Genomic DNA, 24,332 nt, shown 5'->3' on the forward strand with positions numbered 1-24,332 from the left:
AATTGCTACGTATCTCTTTCTGGCGCGGCTGAATTAATTAGTTTTAGTTTAATTATATGGATAAATCATCATTCCGTCTTCTCATCCGTTCCCGCAAGATCTCCCGTATGCCGCTCCGGATTGGCTTAGATCTTACGTGAAAACTCGAGGGAGCCGTCTTAAGAATACGAAGATTATGTTTTGCATAAGCTCCGACAAACTTCCGCCCTCATCGCTCTACACTCGCTCGCTTTGTAGTCGACTTAAAAGGCGGATGCAATTTTACTTTACGGATAATTAATAATTAAATATCGCGGAGCTTTCAAAGGTAGCGCAATACGGCACGGGATTGTAATCGTCCTTTCTCCATTGGGTATCACGTAATGCGCGTGTTTCATTTTCCTTTTATACTCGTCTTCAGGAATGAGTTAAGAAATTGAAACGCGCATCGTCTTGGTAATTTTTGCATCTGTAATCGATCCACAGAGGTTTCTACGTGGCTTTCAACGCGGGGGAATACGAGCGGGAACCCGTAGACGCGAAAGAAAGGCATAAAGAGCGATCCACTTCGAGACGTATCAACAGATACACGAACGGACCCTACAGCGGATACGGAAACGGAAGCAAAACGAGTGTCGTGGTGAGGGGAAACCATGTCACAGAGGAGCTACGAGGAGGAGAGGCACGTGCCCGGTATTTAGGAGAGGCAGTAACGTAACAATAGGCAAGTACAGGGGTGGAAACGGTAATGGTGTGTCGCGGTTCGCCCGAGCTTACTTTTATGTCTCACCAGGGAACCACCGCCGTCTCTCTTTCTCTTCTCTTTCCCTCTGTATCGTCCCCCTTGACACGCGCACTCACACATGATCGTGACTTTCAACGCCCCTTTGGCTGCCTTTCTACCGTTGCCGTCTCTCATTCTGTCTCCGTCTTTATCTCTTTCTCCCTCCCGTGCTTTCGTTCACTTGCACGCTTATTTTAGCGCAGCGGGAAGCAGCCTAGAGGCAAGAGAAGGAGAGCGAGAGAGGAGGTGAGAGACTCGGTAAAGCCCGCTTTGTCGTCGGTTTCCTTTCTGTGTTATTAAATTGTATGTGTTGAACCCCTTTCTCCGAGCGGCGTATTGTACCGACGTAGTGCAATGCCGCAGTTGCCACTTAGAGGCTACCTCACAGCTGCACCAGTCTATAACTTATTTGTCGGCAGGTACCTTTACTCTCCCGAGAAATCTGGTTGCCCGAAAATCTGGTTATGCGATCTTTCTCGGATCTTTTCTTTCTACCGTCTTATTTTTTCCCATCGATATAGCGTCATTTTTTTTAACGAACGTACTATTATTTTACTCCATATTATTCGAATGTATGACAAAATTATTCAAGACCTTTTTTTTACGCAAATCAATGCTTAATGATTACCGAAATAAGCTCTAATACATTAAATGAAAAGAAAATACTTTCGCGAATGTACATATAAAAGATGAATAAATTTACAAGAACTCGTCAGAGGAGACGCGGCAGGAGAGATTGATGCTTTGTGATTATATCCATATACAGAAAAACTCCTAAACCCTTTAGTTCAAATTTTGAGTATCGCGTGCCATTGGCTTTACTCTACTCTGCGAAAAATATAGGCTACCATAAAACCTAGACCTTCCTCCACTTCATTTCATCCCCTTAAATGCATTTGTAAATTATAAATTACGAATTAATTTTCACGTTTTTACAAATGTCAATGTTCTACAAAGGGAAATTTTTTTGAAAAAGTCGACCAGACTGGCAAAAAGTGATCTTTATTTAAGTCACAACGTTTCGACCTCTTTATCGGGTCTTTGTCAAGTACAATCTAATGTCGACTAAAAAAGTTAATTTATGCCGAAACAGAATGAGTTCACGAGTCCGTGGCAGCAAATTCATAATGTCATATGTCTCGGTAGTTAGTGGATTTTAATAGCGATGTCAATTTTTAACATTTCCGAGCAGCAACCGTACGTTAGGGGATCTCGAATAAAACCACTCGTGAACTCATTCTATTTCGGCATAAATTAATTTTGTCAGTCAACATTAGATTGTACTTGATAAAGACCCGATAAAGAGGTCGAAACGTTGTGACTTCAATAAAAATCACTTTATTTGCCAGTCTGGTCGACTTAAAAAAAAATGTTTCCTTTATTTAATTACCACTGGCGAAAATACGCTTCACACAGCTTTGTTAATGTTCTAGATAGAGAAAGCTCGGACAACGACGGTTAGTTTAAACCGGTTGTACTGGTTATAATCGCGATTTTTCTCCGAAAGTGTAAGAATGGTGCGTTTGATGATCTTTGATAGATCACCGATAGGCGATTTGATAGACATAGAATGTACTTACAGTCCACCGACACTTTGATCTGCTTGCTAACCGTGGGTGGTATACCGTTGCTGGCGATGCACAAATATGCGCCCATGTCCAATCGCGAAATCCGCGCCATTTCCAGCGTTTCGCCCTCCCATTCTGACACTGAAACAGCAGCCGTTCAACATTCATTACTTAACAATCGACTGCAGTTAATTATATCTTATTCTCGCGGTTATGTATTTTTAATTTTTTTATATTTTTAAAAGAAGATTAGTGTACGATCGTTTGGGTCTACCAAAGTCTCGCCATCAAATTACGTTTGATACGCACCAGATAAAGTTTTGTTGATCGAGATCTTGGAACCGTCGTCTCGTTTCCAACGAATGCTAGGCGTCGGACTTCCGGTCGCCTTGCAGGTAAGACTCACATTGGCGCCCTCGCGAACGATCGCGTCCGACGAACTCTGCGAATCGTCAATATTCGGCGGCACTGTAACAACAAACATAGACAGTTTTATTAGCTACACCCTCAGAAAGGACTTCTACTGCTGAGACAAAAAATATTCTCGACGCATTTATATATTTCTTACCTCATTTAGTATAAAAATAAGACGATATCAAAATAAAATCAGTAATTCTTATTCTCCTCTATCGAATTAAAAAAGATTGGCTTACTATATTGAGACAAGAGTAACTTATATAAATATAAGTTTATGTATTCTTGCGTTTAGAATAAATTTGTCCTCCATCTTACAACGCACGAAGTTGGCAAAAGATACACACTATCATTTTATTCTAGTCTACATTTTACAATTTTTCATTTAAGATTAAAATATTCCTTTCTCTACATATAATAAATATGGTTGGCGCTATGTCGATCCTATTTTATGATACATTGAAGTGTAATAGCATTGGATCCGGAAATTTTTTCTGTGGGTGTACCGACAATACAAAATTTCATAGAATAGGAAATAAAAATCAAACCCAAGCCTGACACGGTATGTGCCATTATTTATTAAAAATTAAGCGAGTATAATATTGAGCAGAAATGGCTAACTCTTTTTTTACGTAATATACGCATATATGTATATTACAATATCATGCACATAGACACATATACTTGTGTCCAATGAATTTGCGCTCTCTCTCTCTATCTTTCTCTACATATAAGATAAATATGTAACAGAAACTCGCTTTTTGATTGCATAAAGGGATAAAATGTATAAATCAAAGCCACAGTACAGTGATCGATTATTGATAACTCTTTATTGTACCACGACAGCGATATCATTGCGCATTTCACATTTGTGTATATTGACCACGTCGTCACTGCTCTTGAATTAAACGGCCAGCCACGTGTGCGTGCGTGCGTGCGCGAGAGGCGTATAATTCAATTATAGTGTCGTCGTGGTAACGAATAATATTAGTATATGGACATACGTCGTCTGCAACGTCGACGTTGATCAACCCGGAAATGCAAGTAGTTAGGATCGGTTGACATGTTTAAATGGACAAATATCGCGCTGCTTATATGCAAATATGACGCACCAGCCGAATTACTCATCTTCCTCGCATATTAATTAATCAATCAATTTGTGGCGATCGTACTGACGACAAAAAAAAACTCACGTCGCTTCAATGTGTTCAACGTTTTCCGTTGTCATTACAAGATGATATATCGCTCGATATCAAGTGTCTAATCAACTTTCTAACTTTCCGCAGTTGAGTGGTAACTTGCAGTTTTTAAGATTACATATGATTTATCATGCATTTCATATAAATAAAATGCATATTTTAAAACAATCCTATGAAACAGTAACTTTGCATTTATCATACGTGTCACTAATTTGTCTTTTATCAACGACATTTAAATGTCGCTTATAACTAATTCTTCTCAGTTATGATCCTGACAAAATTTATTTCCATATTGTGGACGTATAATATAATTCAATATTCAAAATAAAAATGTCCAGTACATTAATACAATAATTAAGCGATTCAATTTAATTATATTATACTGCAATAATATTGACTCATTCGAGTGAGATCGCTCGAAGAATAAGACTGTCCGCTCTTTGGCCCAATAGAGAAGTCGAACAAATCTAGAGCGGTGTTATAAATTATAAATTATGAAATTAGGGCAAACTGTTAAAATTATAATATGAAATCTCGGACAAAAGGAAACTTTCTCTTATTAGACTTAAACTTCAAAATGCACAGATCCCAAGAATGGAAACGTGCGAGCGAAAACAAAACAAAAAAAACAAGACTTAGAACAATTGTCAGAGTGACAGTTTTCACTGATATGTGCTGAAATAGCACTTAACTAATTTATATTGTGCTACAAGTGAGAAATTACTTATGGACTGTATGTATCTATAAATTTTCTCTTCTATTCGTGTCTTACAATCTGTAATACTGAATATTCGAAACGTCTTCAATTATTTCTGATATCGCGGATCAGATCTTTGAAATAATTCAGGTCATTATATTATTGAATCTTATAAGCGGTTCAACGTGTATTATAATAGAATATATAATATATTCAAAAAGAGAGAGAGAGAGAGGAAATTAAAAGTTGCAACAATAGACTGCTTCCGACCGTATGAGATAAAAAAAGATATTTTATATAACTTTTATATAAATGAAAATAATATAATTGAATAGTCGCTTTGTTCTAACCATGCTCGATAATCAAAATTAATTCAAGTAGAATATGTATGATGTGTGCAATGTACAATAAACTCGCATACATCTCGATACGTCACGTTTCTCCTGCACGGTTCCTTACGTGTTTTTCTAACGTGTGATCATTGTAAGAGAAATTTTCACGTCGTTCAGTATAATTTACATTGAGCTAACTAAAAACGAGCTCGTCTTTTTTTTTCACAAAATATCAAGAGTGTAAGGCCAATACTAATACGAGCAATTGATTGTCAATAAAACACAAAAAAATTCAGTTTTAAGAAGAGTTAAAGCCTTGTATTACAATATTTGGTATTATACCATTTTTCAGTTACCTAACTTATAATATACGTTTCTACGTAGAAAGTTAGCTAATCAGAGATTTAAGAAATCTCGCTACTATTCATGTTACTGTTATAAGTTGCGTAACTGAAAAATTGTATAATACTAAATAATATAATACAAGTAGCTTTAACTCTTCTTAAAACTAAATTTTTTTATGTTTTATTGATAATCAATTGCTCGTATTATTATTGGCCTTATACACAGAGAGAAAAGTTTCTTTGGATTTAGTATTTCTATTTATTTGGTTGAAATTTGTTTCATTAAAACAATATATGCTTATACGAAACATTATATGTTTTGAATAAAAATTTTGTTGTTTTATTCAAACAACCTGTATTATTTGATAGAAAAAACACTATTATTTGAAGTAATATCTTTCAATGAAATAATTGTATTATTTGGCCAGGCGCTTATAAAGTTTGGTGCTGCCACTAGATGGCCGCCGAACTCGTAAGTAAAATCGCGGCAGCTATGATATATGAGCGACCGCATCAGCAGACGCAGTTTAATCGTTTAATGTCTATTTTTTATTATGGCTGAACATAGTGTACTAATTCAGTGTTTATCTTTCTTCTTTTAATGAAGGGAAAATTCTAATGTAGAGGGAGAAAGATGTATGCATATACATTTGTTTCACATATTTTCTATCAAACGATAATGTTGTTTGAATGAAACAATAATATCGTTTAGATTAAAGAGACTATTCCTTTCGTTTCAAACAAATATTTTATTTCTGACAAAGATATATATTATTTCAAATTCAAACAATCGTACTTGTTAATTCAAACATTGATTTGTTTCGACCATTTCAAATATCAAATTTGTTTGGAACAAAATTTATTAAATCCAAAGAAATCGTTTTCTCTGTGTACTCTTGATATTTCATAATTTACATTGTTATAACAACCAATTGGATATAATGGCCCAATAATTTTTGAACAGAATCGATGTTTCTTTCCTACAAGATTCGTGTACAACGCACGCGCAGGAGTAATCATTAATGATCTCACTAGAGACACCTGATATCTCGCGGCCTCTCTAACTCTTACAACCGATCTTCGAACGAGAAGAAAATCCCGCCTCTTTGTTCGCCCCGATAGCCGCGTGGTCACTGCATGCGAGGGAACGCGGCCAATCCTATGAATTACCGCAGGTGTCCGCCGATATCCTGCATTAATGCTAATGCGGGGTGTTACCGAATTGTTGAACAAGGGCAGATTGAACGCGCGCGGGGGAGGAGGAGGGGCGCGGGCCGCCCTCACTCTCTCTCGCCATTCTCCACGCCGTTATACTGCAGTCGCGTAACGGTCTGTTGATGCATTATTCAAGCGCAAACGCCGCCTCTGCCGCGCGCGTGTTGCCGCGCTGTTGTGCGTTAACTTGTCCTAAACTCCGGCAGCACAACGTTCGGGAGACGTCGGAGGAGAGATCGCTCGACGATGCTCGCCGGAGTCGAGGAGTCTTGAAGGTAAACGCGCGGGCAACCACCCCCCTGTGATATTTCGAACGTGCACAAAAATATGCGTTATGCGCATCTCACGCATCTAAATATTCAAATATTGACAATTCCGAACGGGACGCCGCGCGCTTTTTCGCCGGGCTCGCCGGCATCCCTTTCGGGGATCTACCCGCAGCGAAATAGGGATGGCCGCCCTTTCGGGAAAAATAGGCAGCCGGTCTCGACTCTTCGGTTCTTTTTAACAAGCGACGAATTCGCGGGACCCCCGTTTATTAGTGCTGCGTTGGTGAAATTGACGACGGTGACAATTTCAAAAGTGCAAACCGGTTACTTTCCGCGCCGTGCGGGAAAAACGTAATAACAATAGTAGATGAGCTCGACCGTCATAAATGAATCCAGCACGGCAGGCCTTTCTATGCGATTTAAAACACGTTGTCGTCATATTCCTGTAATCCTAAAATGTTGTTCCGGCGGGGTATTGTGATTAACATTCAAAAGAGAGAATTATACTGGGATGATTATTGAGCTTCATCGTGAATGAAGTCATTGTAAGCTGTAGATTGCTAATTATAGTATGCCCTTAGGGAATCTAATGTCATGTTCATATCGTATCCTACAATATACATTATGATACGCCTCTTGACTGATGTAAGCCGCATAGTTTATGCGCTTCGTAACTTCATTCACGGAGAACATAACGTAAGATTTAATTACAGGATACATTTACGATCAACAAACGCTTTTTCTTCTTATAAACAAGCGCGCAACAAATATTATAATTGTTTATCTCAAGACGTTCATTCGAAAATGTGCAAAAGTATGAGAAAGTATTTAAAATAAAACGTGTTTTCAAAGAGAGAAATGGATTAAAAACTATTTTAATTGTATGCCTCAAGACACTCATCGAAAAGTGTACAAGTATGAGAAAGTATTTAAAGTAAAACGTGTTTTCAACGAGAAATATTTTTAAAAATATGTCATTAGTTTCGAAAGTAAACAGGTTATTTTATTTGTCTCAGAAAATGCGGTCTTAAAATACGAAAGATTTTCGTTGCCCCCTGTGGCCACTGAGGAAATGGTTCGTATTAATTTACGTGTGTCACCTAGATATAACATAAAGAATTAAGAAATTGTTTGTGTTAGCAACTGTCAAAGACAGAGCGAAACTGTTTCAGTTGTGCCGCGACTTCTTTGCTGATTAAGTAGGCCAACTCGCTTCTAAATCAAATAAAAGTAGTCTAAGCTTCTGATTTATTTAGGGGGACGGTGGACAACCGCGCGCAAGCGACAGATGGAAAAATCGAGAAAGAGGTCCAATAACTAAATAGGGCGGGAACAAGCAGCGTATAATATCCGATATACGTTCACCTGGTCACGAAGTTAGCAAATGCTTGCTATGACGAGGAATATCGATATTTTAACGGCACGGAATTTTTGCGACATTTTAGTGACGCGAGATCAAACGCGAACCGTCTCTTTCTCAAATCCCGTCAATTCTTTTCTATTCATATAAAATTTATACATATGCATTAAACTGCGACGTGATTGGAAAGTTCATTTGCAAAGAATGTTTCGAGTTTATTGTTTTGTCGTGGGGAAAAAAAAGAATCGAAATCTGCATTTTTAAATCGCGCAGACGCAGACCCGTGTACGTTGCGGTAGGCCATCGCGCTACAATTAACCGTTAAAGCTGATGAACCGGCGAGTCCTACTTTTCTCCCGAAAAGTAATCCTTTAATCGAGCGGCCATTCCGCAAAATAAATCGGGCGATTATCCCGGTGCGGCAAATGTGGGGACAGATAATACCTAAATGCATTGGCGGAAGCTTGTTACGCGCGATGTAGTCATGGCAGATCGCCATTGTGTCGGCTCCATCGGCATTATCGCGAAGTGTCGAGAGAGCACCGCAAGGAGATCTTGCGTGTGTTTGTGCAACGGGAGAGCAAGAGTCCCGTGGAAACAATTAATCTAGCCCTCTGATTACTCCACACCGACGCATCCGTCGCCTCATCCCCCGGTATCGTTGCTCTCGCTTCAACGGTAGCTTGCACAGCCGAGACGTCAAAACTCGAGATATTAATATGTTCTCTCGGCTGGCGGAAGGATGGCGACCATCTCGAGATCTTATTGATATTCCCTCTTCTGATTAAATTATTACAGCTCTGTTGTGCTTTTCCATGCACAATTAGCGGAACGGGGGATACTTTCGCTCTCTAAGCATAAATCTGTTTAGACGGCTGCGATAAAATGCTTATGCTCCGCTACAAACTTCGTGACTCCGGTAAACTGACTCCATTACGCGAAATGAGATTTATTCCAAGTATCTAATGGATTCACAGTACGATACGATAAGGTCGTAAATAACAATCGACCGTGGCATGTTCTCTGCTAATGGCGCAGCAGAATTAACGTAAAACGTATGAGAATAGTTCTTTTCTCGAAAATAATAAAATAGAGTGTACGAGCGAGAAAGCGAAATTCGTGCGTCGTTTTTGTTCTCTTAAAAAAAAATTATTATTTCTTGTGAAGAAATTTATATATACATGTAGGAAATGTAGATTTTTTCAATCAAATAATCTCAGCAAAGAATCAATTTTAAGCTTCAAATTTTAGCCTTATTATAAATAAGTTAAAATTTTTATATATGAAAGAATAAGCTATATTGTAAACATTACGCGTGTATATTAATACATTGCAAAATTACCTTAACAGATATCAAGTATTTAACACCGTAAAAATGACATTGCAAGAAATGTGGTTTAATCAAAAGTAGATATTCTTCCTTGATCGAATTATTATCACTTTTAAGTCCAAAAAAGAAAGAAAGAAACGAGATCTTTTTCACTATTCATCCCTCGCTATTAATCCACGCAACACGATCTTTAACAAATTAATAATTACGTAGAAATTATATCAAAGTATAGAGTCAAAGTGGCTCGCATGTTTCTGCTCTTAGCGTTAACAAGCAACGTGAGAAAAGAAACGTTTTCCAAAAAATAATAATGCGAAATGACGCTGATAACGAAAATGCTGGAGATGCAACGTTAAAGGAGATTTTAGCATTATAGAAAAAGCGATATGTCGCATAAGCAGAGCGCCTTACCTACGACGTGTAGATAGCCATATTGCGTTTTGGCGGCGGCAGTGTTAATCTGGCACATGTACTTTCCCTTGTCCTCCTCGTGCACGTCGTTGATATGTAGGAACCAGGTCCTGTGCTTATCGTGCGACACGGATATTCTGGGGTTCCTGGTAATAACGTGATTCTGTACCGTCAGGATAGCGCTCTTGTCGAAAAGCATCCAGGCCACCTGAAACGAGATGGATATCGTATTATACATCGTGAGCGCAGTTCGTATATCGATTACTACGAAGTTGCTGTCCGTTCTTCTAACGATATTCCGCAATATCATTCCCATTAAAAGTTATACCTTACGGTATTTATAAAACGCGTTACTGCCCGCCTTACTTTCTCATTTAACGTTTAGATCGCGAATAAAGATCCCTCAACTACCGCGGGCACGGTAGATCGTAAGGATAGGTACATGTATATCTTTTTAGTTGCGCTAGAATTCAAGGAGGGTGTGGAGAGAATAAAGATGTATAGTAACGATATAAAGGAAGGGAAAGAACAAGGAAATATAGGAATGAGATTCGCGAACGAGACGGATGATCAATGATGCTTTCAAGCATGGAGTGATCTACAAACCTACTATGGTTATAGATATTCACCAGTGGGATAAATCGCTCCGGGACTTCGAGGGCATATGTACTAACGTGCAATGTATATATATACATATACATACATACATACGTATATATATATCGCGCGTTGTGATATGCGCTTGATGTTTTATACGAGCAAAGTTTTCCGAGAGCACGCGATGACGCTGTGCAGACGAGTAAAAACTGGTCCCCGTAGAGAGAGCCCAACCCGGCCATTTCTCTCGTTAAATGACCGCTTATTGAGATTCCGAATGGTTGCATTCTGCATACCTGGGTGAATAGCGTCGATTGTTATTGTCGTTCGAAATATGTAAGTTTTCCATCCTCTCCGAGAAAGGGGAATGGAATAAGGAACCGGAGGCGGAGATAAGTAGAAAGTATCGCGACAACGGGATACGGAAGTGCTCTGAGATATTTAGCCGATTTTCCCATTCACGTCGAAGAAAGTGAAGGCCGAAGAAAGGTAACAAAGGGAACCGAGGGGGGTGGTAGGGAATAAAGAGAATTCTGATCTCTCATTCGCTCGCTGCGAAAAGTCCCTGGAGAAATAAGAAGGGCAGCGGAGTTCTTTCGCCCGAGCACGAGGGATGTTGCACTTCAACATAGCCGCTCCCTTTCACAATGTGCAAATGCGCTCTTGTACAGACAGGCTGTGTATTGCGCTATCGTGATAACTCTCGGCGTCGCGACGCTAATCCCTGATGTTCGCGAGAGGCTTGCACAGAGGTACGCGCGACGAAAGTAAAGGAGAACGGCTCGCAGAAAGTGTCGTAGTTCTTTTCTATTAAAAAAATCATCATCGGGATTATACTGTAATTAACAATACACACATCGGTAAATAGTTCTTTATGGGTACGTCATTTGTGGATAGATTTTCGAGACACAATTTCTGGAGAAACGAGAGAGGAGACTCAAAGTCTTGGCGGCAAAGCCCACATATACTCTCAAGTGGATTTACCTTTTACAATCGATTAACGCAATAGGGGAACCGAGTTCTTCTACGGCCGTAAATCTCGGCAAGCATAACTATTCGCTTCTGACTCGGAACTAAGATCGTTTCGCAGTCGTTTCTCGCGTCTTCCGACCGTAACCGAATTTTCGTCCACCATTTATCCAGTCGCTCTTGCCACCGGCGGCTGTCGGCGGTTATCTTCGTAGAGATATACGAATCTCGGCGGGGATTCCCGGCGTCGCGTCGGTGGGATTGCATGGATACCGAAAAACGCAGTTGACACTTTCATCATTTGCCTTTCCGCGGCAACGTATCAATTGTTTGAATTTCATGGTGACAATCTCGCGCTGTCATTTGTATTCAAATTTCTTCTCTCTCATTTTTTTTTAACGCAACTCAATCCGGTTTTATGTATTAAAATGTAATTCTTTTAGACACAATTTTTTTATAATAAAATAAAAATGTACAGTCGAATTGATTTTATAAAGAACCACGTGAAAAAATAAAATAGGATCTGCTTTGTACATAAATCATTGTTTGTATTGTATTAAGACAATCATCGCGCGATCATAAATTCGCTTCATTCGGAAAATTGACTGAAAATGAGGCAAGATTGTTTAATGCAACACTTATCGTACGTTTAGAAGAGTTTTCTCAACCTTGCAGCAATAACGTTCTCCTTCACAAATCCTCGGAGAAGATTTAAAGAAACTGAATTGTATAAGGTTGGACACCTATTTGTTTTTCAAGTAACAATAGAGTCCTTAGCTCGATTCGTTTGATCCTTCTCATTGGCATGCGGATAATCGAAGGAAATACTGTTGTTTCTTTATTATTTCCTTTGATTGTCATTTCTGATAGCAGGCGTTGAACCTGCTTTCTCTCGAGGCTCTTATTGCATTCAATAAACACACACACAAAAGAAGGGGAAAAATATTGCAGTACGCAATCAGTCATGAGACAGAGACCTTCCTTTATTAAAAGTGTAATTCTCAACGGCACCGTCGCAATCTCCAGGCGATGAGAAACAAATTTTTCTGCCTTTCATCGATTTCTGCTTCATCACTTACGGCGCGATCGCGACGATGTAAAATCGGTGTTCCGTTAAGTTTAAGATACGCAGGTGACACAAAGAGCTACGCGGGAAGCAAGTTGGAGTGACCACCCTTCCGACTCGCAGCTCGCTTTCCGATGCATCAACATGCAAGCCACACCAAAACTAAGATGGATGCGCGGGCGCGCGAGAGGGGTTTGCTCTAGGAGTTTGTTCCCCCAAGAGCCGTGGCACGAAGCATTGATTCCTCAGCGTGAGAGGAGAGTTACAGCTTTGTTTACTACGAGGGCGACGAGCTCAGCGCCGTCCAGTCTGGCTTGGCGCTGGCTATGCTGTCGGTGTCTTCTTTTCTACCACGTTCTCCTTTCCTGCCCCTCTCTTTCGACGGGTCCGTGACTCCCTTGCCTTCTCCCTTTTCCACCCCCTCGGAACGTCTGAACCGGGAGACCTATAGTTAACGTCAAGATCAACTCTCCTCGTCCTTTCCAACGTTCTTCTTCCACGCGAGTACTCCATGGTCCCCGCGTACGCAAACACATTCACCAGCTAGGCGGTTTATACAGAACCGTGGAAAGCGAAAGAGCGGCGTGGCTGAGCCAACCATCTCGCACACCCCCACCCGTCGACTCTCATCCCCTTAGCCATTGTGTATGTGGAAAGTTGGACCACATTCCGGCTGAATGTATTACAACCACTTAACCCGCAAGCTGTCGAGACCTTCAGACCGGAGAATCCATGCGGCGTATGAACCTCTACCGAGGCTGATAGTTCGCTTAATAGGCACATTAAGCGCACTGATGGTTAAGCTCCGGTGAAGCGATTACACAAGTGATACTTTTTACATACAGGGATATCATTGAAAGGTTCTTTTGTCGAGTCTGCCAAATCAAGTTCGAAACAAAATCACCACGAAATCGTATTGAAATTATTGTCACTGGCTTCGATGGATTCCTTTTTATTTAAAAAGGTTATTTCAATCTGTTTTTTTTTAAAAGCTCTCTGAAATTATAACTTTATTCAGCACAAAAAGTCTCTCGCTACAACTTAATATTATCCACAGTAATTCACGTTTGAGTTTATTTATAAACTTACAGAGAGTTAACCGCAGAAGGTGGCTCAACTTTCTTCCTCGAGACCCTGTTTTTCATTATTCCCCTTTGTTAATTTTATTGGACCAGGAGGATGCATTAACGTTTTGAATACTCACGTCGCATCACGGACACTTTGTTACTCCCGCGTACACAAATACACTTGTCTGGAGATTCGGAAAATATCCGAATAGAAATTTATACCGTGTAAAACAGCGAGAGAAGAGCCAGTTAAGTCAGTTAAGTTCGGCGAACTTTCGCCGTACCTCTCTGTATAAAATTGGCTCAGCGGCACTCAAACTGTCGAAAATTCGACCGTCCGACCCGTGTCCTCTCCCCTTGCAGCCTTGATTCAACAAATTGACCGCGATAAATTGTCTCCTGACGCACGGTCGTTTCGCGTCGGAATTAGACTTTCTCGCAGTTTCGTTTACGCGATAACAACGTGTGCCAGGTAGACGCGCAACTTATTAACGTAAGATCCCAATTTCTTGGTCCTTCCAATTAATGAACAGAGAGGTAATAGCGAGGTTTGGTATGCCGGAAGCTTCTTCATTAGTAGACCCTTCTTACCTCACGCTTATACCATGCCATGCAAGAACTTGGGACACCTTATAGATAAATGTATTAGGACCACTTATCCCACAAGCTGTCGGGTGCTCCGAGCTTGTAGACAACCTCTTAATTATCATGGAGCACTAAGCCATCGCGCAGGCCAGAAGTACGACAGTACTGCCACGAGTGCTAAAAGCACCTGGAAACTTGGCGTCAAAGACTGTAAATAGGTGAGATTATCTCGAACCGCGCCAAATTCGAACGGCACAAAGTTTCTCGTTCTACGATAAAAGAAATGTCTCTGTCATCTTAGATGATAAATGATCGATTAGCCATTTCCACCGTACGGTTGTCGACAAAAGATCGAATCGCCGTTTACACGCGGCGAACAGTGAGCAGAAAAATAAAGAAGAAGAATAAAGAAAAAAATATAATATCGATATTAGTCTTTAACTGAAGGGGAAACCGCTGACCAAAATCTTGCACACCAATGCCCACTAATGCCCAGTGTGCATTACTTTATCGTATTATCTTATTTTATCTTTAAAATGCTCCAGCAAGGCCTAATGCCCCAAAACTACCTAGGAATGTCCAGTAATGCCGCAAATATGTAGACCACAATGCCCTCAGCGGTTTTTCCCTCGTCTTTAACGTATAAAAATTCTTTGTTAATAACTCACTTTAATTCCACGACATTTTCTGTATTTAAAATAAGAAATATTTTGAGAAACAGAAAATGGAGAAAATGTGGGAAATCGAAATAAAATAAATAGATTGAATACTTCGTGCAAGTTTTGTGTGAAACGTCGGCTTAGGTGCAATGAAAAAAAATGCGAAGGATCAAACTGAAATAAATAGGCTCAATATTTCACCCAAGTTTTGTGTGAAACGTTGGATGCAACATTAACTACTGTGCACACACAATATCCACATTATACGCATTTTGATCTTAATCTGTCCAATTCTGTTATATCTTCGCTTGCAAAGTGTCGATGTATTCGCGGATATATACACAATTGTTCTAGAACGTATGTTACGGCAGATATAATATTTCAGCCACGTAGCGCCTCGCATTTTCATCAAACAACCGAGTGCCACGGCTGGATCATAACGACAGAGAACCGGATGCTGCTTCTTGTCAGCCGGGAAGACACCGCGCGGCAGCGAGAAGCATTGCGCTCGCCGCCCTCGCCGCCCTCCGCTTGTCAACACGTTCTTTCCAGCGGAGTTCGAGCGTTCCCTCCGGTTCCGCAGTGCCCGCCAGCGGAAACGCAGGGTGAGAGACGTGATTCAATTTAAAAATCATTCGCTAAGTGCTTGGGCTGAAATATCTTTTTTTATTCGAGAAAACACATCGCGCCGCACTTCTTCCGGTACGGCCATTTAGCTCGCCGCTTTAATTCACATTGTCCCGGCGTAGCCCCGGTCGCTCGTGAATCCCCTTCGACGTTTCGACGCCGAAATATGGACGGCCGCGCGAACCGCTCGCTGGCAACGGCCACCGAGTTGCGGTTTAATCGTCACGTAGTCCAACGATCTCGCATTACGTCTCGTTCACTTTGCGAAGGAAAACGGAAAAAATAGAATGCATGCCGCGACCAAGTGTGTTTGTCCACTCACCGGCGAGAGCGTGTTATCGAAAACGTTATTGCATTTAAAGAGAGCGAGCGAAAAAGTGTGGAAACAAATAAACGGGTGGCTGTGATACAGATAGGCAATCATTTTATTATTAGCCGACTTGAAATCGTCTTTATCATGTAATGCATTTTTGTACAGAACTAGGTCGTAGGATCGTCATTACGCCTAATTGTATCAGCTCGGCACTCGTACCTTCATGATTGTAATAGCGATTTAATCAAAAAACTCGGACAAAGTTTATCCCAATACATGGGTCAAGCTCTATTTTTCGCGATTCAACATCGATTATCGAGACAGAATTGTACACGAACATTATATCACAGAAAAAATAGATCTTCTCTACTCAAATTAATGCAGAGCAAATCATTGCTCTGTGTGTACGCAACAATCTATAATCTTTTTAAAAGCATTTAATAAATTTATATTCCAATAATATTACAGTCGTATTTAAATTAAAACTGTAATTGCCGCTTCAAGAATACTATATATTTATTCGGCCAATAAAATCATTTTAATCATTATAATCTTTGATTTTAAAATACTTTCTATTCACCATTGTTTCCTTTCCATTCAAAAAAATTATTCTTAAATGATAAGCATGTACTCTTATAAAATTGCTTGAAACCAAACATATTTTCGAAAGAAGAATATTCTTTTTTTCTATGTTGTGTTAATAGATTTTAAACCGTTTATCCGTAGGATAAAAATTATCATGTAAATATTACCTGGAAGTGACTCGAAAGGAGATTGCATGTTATTAAAAAGAAATAGTTAATTCAAGTGTATTCCGCCGAAAAGTAGAATAATCAATCTTATAAAAAATCTGATAAAAAATCTGATTTAAAGTCGAAGAATAAATAAATTAAGTGGTATAACATGAGGACTTACGGACCGCTATTTTCTCTTATGCCCAAAGTGATAACGTTAAGTGACACGTTTCTTGTATTGTTGTTTGATTGACGAAGTTTGCAATGTGCATTTGTCCGACATCTTTTTAAAATTGGATATATGCATTAGTGATTAACACATATTAAATTGATGATCAACATTTATCTGTTCACGTCTTTCATTTCACGTCTCAAGCATGTTAGCAGAAATGCAATTATAAATGGACGTATTTAGACATTTTGAAACGCTAACGTGATTATGTCAGCGATATAGACATTTTAAAACGCCAACATTATATTATGTCAGCGAGAATTAAATTTAATATTTTATGGGAGGAAAGTTTATTCTCGTTTCGATCGAAAAAAATATAAATATAAATATATATATCACAAGTTTATATTTATCATTATTTCCTTCACATTTCGGAGCGAAAAGATTTTAAATCCGGAAAAATGAGATTAAACGTTTTATGGCGATTTAATCTGATTTGTTGTAATCACTGATATTACACAATTTTATTTTTTTAATACGAATATGATACGACATAACAATAATAGATTTAGTCGCATAAATATTTTGTCGGTTAAAATAAAGATGCGACAGATTTTATTCTTCAACCCCGATAGAAAAATATTCAGCAAATTATGTGACGAAATCTGAATGAAACTTGGAATGGAATTATTATACAATATGTGAAACATTTTCCTTTCAAATTGAACAATTAATAAATCATTTTTACTGAAAAAGAGTTTAAATATATATGATATCTTAAGTTCGATTTAAAATTTAAACAATCTGTAATTTATATCAAGACTCAGGACAGAAATCTATCTACTATTTTAGTTTTATGTATATCATGTCATGTAACGTATGAAAATTATTTCATGGGGCTCAAAATATTATTTATATTAAAATCCATGTGTAAAAAATACACTATACAAAATTATAGATACAATTCTATAATTTCTGAAATCAGACAGAAATTATACATAAATTATTTGAGCTTAATACTTCACTCACTAAATGTAATATTATAACAAGTATATATTTCTTAATTTTATATATATATAGAGAGAGAGAGAGAGGGGAGGAAAGTCCCTTATTATGTGATAAGTTCCTAATATGATATATCGGGGATTTCTGCTAAATTAATAGGCAATATCTGTTGGTTCCATCGTGAATTTATCACCGTGAAATCTTCAATTCATTATTAGAATGTGCAATCGTTGCGCAAAAAAAGATTTGTGATGGAATTTCGATGTTGAAAATCTGCTCTATCTGATATTAGGCTGCGTTCAGAAACACCGCCCGAGTGCCCCAGCGTGTCATTCTATCCTTGTTGCTCACCGTATGTTAAACAAGAATCGAGGGGGAAACCGCTGACCAAAATCTTATACACCAATACCCATTAATGCCCAGCGAGCATTACCTTATCTTATTTATCTCGTTTTATCTTATTTTATCTTTATAATGCCAGCAAGGCCTAATGCCCAAGCTAATGCCCCAAAAATGCCTAGTAATGTCCAGTAATGCCACAAATCCGTACACCACAATGCCCTCAGCGATTTCCCCCTCGATAAGGATAAAATGATACACCGGGGCATTCTGGTAATGTTTCTGAACGTATTTTATCTTTATCATGCGCCAGCAAGGCCTAATGCCCAAGCTAATGCCCCAAAAATGCCTAGTAATGCCCAGTAATGCCGCAAATCCGTACACCACAATGCCCTCAGCGGTTTCCCCCTCGATAAGGCTAAAATGATACACCGGGGCATTCTGGTGATGTTTCTGAACGTATTTTATCTTTATAATGCGCCAGCAAGGCCTAATGCCCAAGCTAATGCCCAAAAATGCCCAGTAATGCCGCAAATCCGTACACCACAATGTCCTCAGCGGTTTCCCCCTCGACAAGGATAAAATGATACACCGAGGGCATTCGGGTGATGTTTCTGAAAACAACCTTAAAAGACTATCTCTTAATAGGAAACTTTCCTCTGTGTATATACCGAATGTCTGCGAACTCTTTCAACAGAATAGAACGGAGTCATTACCTCGTATGCGACGAACGAATCGACGAAGCGAAGCGCAGATAACGGCGCGCGACAAGAGGCGCGCGTTCGCCGCGGCAGACTTTGCGACGCGTAGATCCTGGCGGCGTGCGGCGCGCATACATCCGTAATACGCGGTGAATAATCCCGCGGCGGTGACGATCGAGGCTGACAGACACACACAACCCTCGACGCGTCGCGGCGTACTGCGCGCCGTCTGTTTACGCAAAGGTCGCCGCGTTAACATACGAGACTCGAAAGTGTAGGAGGGCGGTGGGGCGCGTCGCGGCGCGAGTCACGCGTCATCGTCCCGTTGGCCGCGCACAGCGGAAAGAGTTGCTCTCCAACTGTTGTCGAAATCTTGAATCGCATTGGCGTGTGGCTTTTAATTGCGGCCGATTCCAAGAGCGTACTCCAAATCAAATTTACGAATTTTACAACTGTTGCGACGTACCTTTTCCCGCTGAACGCGGCCATTATCACTTCGCGCCAACTGCCCGAGGGTGCAAACTCATAGAGCGGAACGGTGCACGCAGAAAATCGCGGAGCGAGTCTCGGCCAATCACGGGCGCTGATTTCGACGAGCGTGATTGGTCAAGGCTCTCGGTGCCCGCGATTTTCTGCGCGCACCGTTCCGCTCTATGAGTTCGTACCCTAAAGCCCGTATCAGACTACGGATTGAGATTGGGATTAGATTGAAATTTTACCAATCAGAGTAAAAGTTACTGCACTTGAGATTAGTAAATTTTACTGTGATTGGTTAAATTTCAATCTAATCCCAATCCCAATCCGTAGTCTGATACGGGCACAGTATAACCAGTAGTGGCACTCGCTCTTTTGTTTCACGTTCGCGCCGATCCGTACTGCGCATCCGACATGTTTTTATTCTGACCAATTACAGGATTTTTGTACGTGTGTTAGTGCAAAGTCGGTGTGACATTGAAAAATTCGCAGTGTTGACGAATAACGCGTAAATACTTTTATACGTTGGAGCAAGTAATTACATTAATTACTTTTATTAGAATATTTTTTTTCATAGGCCATTTCCATTTACAATAAATAATGTATGCCAGTTCGTATGCGCCTTTCCTGGATACGATCCTGAAAAGGGCCCAGGCACTTTTAGCCGTTGATACACTGTTGGCGCGAATAAAAACATGGCGGAAAATTGAGACCGCCCAGATCAAAGGTGCCGACAGAGAGTGCAACTACTGGTTATACTGTGATACGGGCTTAAGGACGACCGCGCATCGCGACGAAGCCGGGCCGACATTTCCAGCCTCTTTTTCGATCGAGATCTCGCGGACGTGGTGGACCGCACGTCGGGCGGCGTTGCGATGCGTTTAATCAGCAAGGTAGAGTCGTAATTAACCCCGTGTATTGACAGTCATTTAACCGCGTAGAGTAAATTCGATTGTTTGCACGGCGGGAATAATTTATTAAAGCGCGCATATCCCCGGCGAGGTTCCCTCGGCCGAAGCTCGACAAACGCGACGAACGTCGCGTCAACGGAGATATATTGTCTCGCGGGCAATTATCTATCATCTCGATTCGCGCGCGCGTGTTCGTTCTCTCGTTCGTATCGTGTGCGATACGAAGACTGCGCTCCAACGTTCACTGCCGGCGCTGAGGATCTACAGTGCGCGTGTACATTTTTAGCGCTGGCAGTGCATTTTGGAGCACAGAAGTAACAGGCACGTCCGAAACGCCAGGCGTGGCGTCGTGCCGACGTAGCGCGGCGGTGCTCGAGACGCGCCGAGGGAGATCGAGTTCTAGCCTCGGCATCAATTCTGTATCTTGCAATACAGCACATTATCGTGCGACAAATGTAAGGGACGGAGCGCGAAGCAACGTAATAGCTGACGTCACAGACGTAAAGCGTAAACGTAGATAGCGCACAAGCTTCGGCGTAAAAGTAACGTCGTGTGCGGTTGGAGGCGAGTACGGCATACGCCAAAGCTTGTGCGCGAGTCTACGTTTACGCTTGCGTCGTTGTCGTAAGCTATTACGTCTTTTTGTCTGCCAGGCCCGTGCACGCGTTTCCGCACGTTGCCGCAGCTCAACGCATCTACGGAGTCCTGGCTTTACTTTCCCCTCGTCGCGACGCGGAAAAGCGGAGTGCCGCGCGATTCTCGTAACTTTGGTGATCAGCACTGTCGCAATTAACCCGCGCTGTCGTGAGTGACGTGTGTACTTATGTGTGTGTACGGTGACGGACAGAATGGTAGAACGCGAGAGGTGATTCGGGCCGGACGGGCGTCGGGCAACGGCGGAGCAAACGTGGAGTAAATATGATAATTTACTTAATATTTCACGTAGTTTATTACTTTTTATTTATCATATTAACGGTCTATTCCCCTGCGACGATTGCATGTCGTATCCCGCGCCCGCATTCAGTACCAATCGTTGTCGAATATGTCTCGTAAAAAATATATTTAAGAGTTGTCTCGTTTAAGACGCCTGAAAACTTGATAAAACGTATTTCGTACTTATGCTGTTTATGTATTTTTACAGAGGAAAGTTCCCTATTGTGAAATATGCTCCTAATATGGGATAGAACTTCTGCTAAATTAATAGGCGTCACCTGTTGGTTCCACCATGAATTTATTGTCCTTAAATCCGTCTAGTGGAAAATTCATCGTTCGATTGTGCAATCGTTGCGGAAACAGGTTTGTGATTAAATTTGAATGTTGAAAACCTACTATCTCATGTTAAAAAGTCTATCCCGTAATAGCGGATTTTCCTCTATGAATAATATATTTTTGCAAATTACATTGTCGTTCCATTAAATATTAACTTGAAAAATAAATAAAATATGTGATCGATATTTATTTTTGATGTATTAATTATTTCGAGTAAAATATAATTTGGTATATTTGTATATGTTACAGATCAGCGTTTGTATTACAACTCCGCCACGCGTATCGGTGAGTAACGGATTACTTTTTTATTTTTACTTAAGCTAATGAATTTATGGAATGAATATCCTACATACGTAATTAAAAATTCGAATAATATATATGGCGTTACAATATTTTATAGATCCAATATTTCATAGATACATTATCTTAAAAATGTGGATGGGCTAAGACAGATTTGTGCAGATATTTCGAGAGGTAAACCGCTGAGGGCATTGTGGCGTATAGATTTGCGGAATTACTGGGCATTACTAGGCATTTTTTGTGCACGGAAAGGCCGGCTAAGGCAAAAATAACTAAAATCAAAATGGTGCGGCACAAATATTGAGGGCATCTACATTGTTTTGTGTCGCAACAATTACTAAGTTTGCTGCACAAGGCGCATGTGGTTGTCTCCACTGCTTATGGGTGTGACAACCATAGATACAGCTGTCCCAGATATTACTATTTATTGAGGTTGTGCAAACTCTAATTAGACATGTGGTAACCATATCGGTCTCTACGTGTGGGCATTAGTTTGGGCATTATAAAAATAAAATAAGACAAATGCCCACTGAGTACTAGTAGGCATTGGTAGACATGATTTTGGTCAGCGGTTTATTCCTCGAGACATTTAGGGTCAGTTTCACAAACGTAGGTTAATTGATTCTCTGTCTCTTCTTAGATAATAAGATGGAAAAAGATAAGGAGTTGAGACTGAACAGTTAATCGACGTTTGTGAAACTGGTCCTTAATCCTGAGACACTTAGCCATCCGTCAATTTATTGTTCATGGAAGAACGCGAGATTAAAGTAAAATTTATTAAACCGATGCTTTACTAGTCGGTTAAGAAATTTACATTTTGATGCTTCATTATACAAGAGAATGTTAATTAAAAATCGTTTGAAGTTTATAGAACATTTAAATTTGCAGACACATAAAAATTTTAGTATATAAGCAAAATTCGTTTTTAGAAATTGATAACAACGTGAGGCTACAATATACTAGTTAGGTGGTTAATTTTAGTATCACACACGTTATTAAACTGAGCTTCATACTTTTAGATAAATAACGAGAGGCAAAGGAAAACGAGAAAAAGTAAAATATATTGCCATTTCCGGTATATTCTATTGAAAATTGCACCTTAGTGGATTCAATTTTTAAATATTCCTGAGATTATTTATTTCATTTACCACAACGTCAAAGATGGCTCAAAGTAGAGCCGACACGAACGATTTATAATTTGTGTTAAATTATTAATCAAATGTTACATAACGTTAACTCACAACGCACAACTAACCACGTTTGTCTCTCGAAATCCACTTTTCCTTGTTACTCGTTAATTATATTGTCATTGTTAAAATACAAAGTTTATATTTAATTTCCTTTGTGGTGGTCACATTTTACAAACAATGAAGGTCGAAAGAAGAAATTCATATATTTTTGTATTTACTTACGTAAAATGAAAACAAAATCAATACATCTATACAGCAAATTGAAAACAAATATTCTACATTTAGGTATGCATATTTTCTTTTTTCTTTTATCTTCTTTCTATATGTATATCTTATCCATCCTAGATTTTTTTTTAATTAAAGTATCCGCGCGCTTAAGACCTCTCTATCTCCGGGATTAAATATTGCATAACAAAATAATAGGAAATAAATTCCAAGCACAAATAAAGAATAACAGGAAATATTTCAGCAATATACAATATTTTAATTTATTTATTTTTTAAAAGTCTGCTATTAATTTTACTTATTCTTACAACTTCTGTTAATCTTTTATAACCGATCCATCCATACTTATTGACAACATCAATATATATTTAAAATTCAGTAACAATTTTTAGAAACTTTTTATAAACTGCATCTCATGAAAAACTGTTGGATGATTACACATACAGTATTAGATATAAATATATTCAAATACTTTATATCAAAATCACTCCATATATTATATTTCCGAGGTATTACATTAAAAATAATTTTAATAGCGTTTTGCCGATAATAACGAGATTTTTAAATTGATATAAAATTTGATAAAGATGTATATTAAAAAAATGTATAAAATTTATACACGCTGACAATACTGATTCTACGTCCGCGCATCATTTACTTTGAATCTCACGTCATTTCTAACCGATATTTACTCTGACATATAGAACTTTGGTTGTCAGGATTAATTGACCAAGATTTGGTTTGTTTATCAGTTTATTGATTTTTAATCAGTTTATTGACTTATAACTCAATACTTTTGTCACATCATTATTGTTCTCCAGTTATCTCTTACTTTGTGTTTCTTAGACAAGCGATACGATAAAATCAATTGTGAAACAATGTTGGTTGCAGATAATATGTTTGCAATTAGTATTAAATTCTTATAGTTACACCAAAAATTTGTAAAAATGTAAATTTTGATACGGTATATTTGGGATATTTAGTAGACAATGATTTAATGGACTATGATCTCTTTGAAATGCTTTAATTTTATTTAGAATACAATATTAAAGCATATACGCATTTAATATATTATCATTTACTTGTATTTCGAATTTAACAAGTTAGTTGCTAATTTAATTAATCTGTTTTTAAAAGCAATTTAACATTAATACTATTTTCATGCAAGAGAATATTTAAGAACAAGTGGCACATTATAATATAAAAATCTAAGAAAAGAAACAGAGA

The 24,332-nt window shown here is 39.2% G+C and overlaps 1 protein-coding gene and 1 long non-coding RNA gene across 5 annotated transcripts in view; one reads left to right on the plus strand and one right to left on the minus strand.

The window, feature by feature from the left end:
- Positions 1-24,332, minus strand: part of LOC105563448 (neurotrimin-like) — a 249,411-nt gene that overhangs the window by 69,471 nt on the left and 155,608 nt on the right. For 2 of the 4 annotated variants that reach the window (XM_012015052.1, XM_012015051.1), the window contains exons 3-5: positions 9,903-10,110; positions 2,641-2,799; positions 2,344-2,472 (exon numbers count right to left, since the gene is read on the minus strand). In XM_012015052.1, coding sequence (XP_011870442.1) covers positions 2,344-2,472; positions 2,641-2,799; positions 9,903-10,110 — 496 coding nt within the window. Of the gene's footprint in view, positions 1-2,343; positions 2,473-2,640; positions 2,800-9,902; positions 10,111-14,192; positions 14,326-18,751; positions 19,438-24,332 lie in introns of those variants that run through there. The other 2 variants (XM_012015054.1, XM_012015053.1) reach the window with 2 other exon arrangements.
- Positions 387-21,890, plus strand: LOC105563447. Its single transcript, XR_001009040.1, has 3 exons — positions 387-703; positions 15,231-15,450; positions 21,640-21,890. It is a non-coding gene; the product is annotated as an uncharacterized LOC105563447 (long non-coding RNA).

This window comes from Vollenhovia emeryi, unplaced genomic scaffold (assembly GCF_000949405.1).
Source record: "Vollenhovia emeryi isolate VEMERY1.0 unplaced genomic scaffold, V.emery_V1.0 DF939175.1, whole genome shotgun sequence".
Lineage (NCBI taxonomy): Eukaryota > Metazoa > Arthropoda > Insecta > Hymenoptera > Formicidae > Vollenhovia > Vollenhovia emeryi.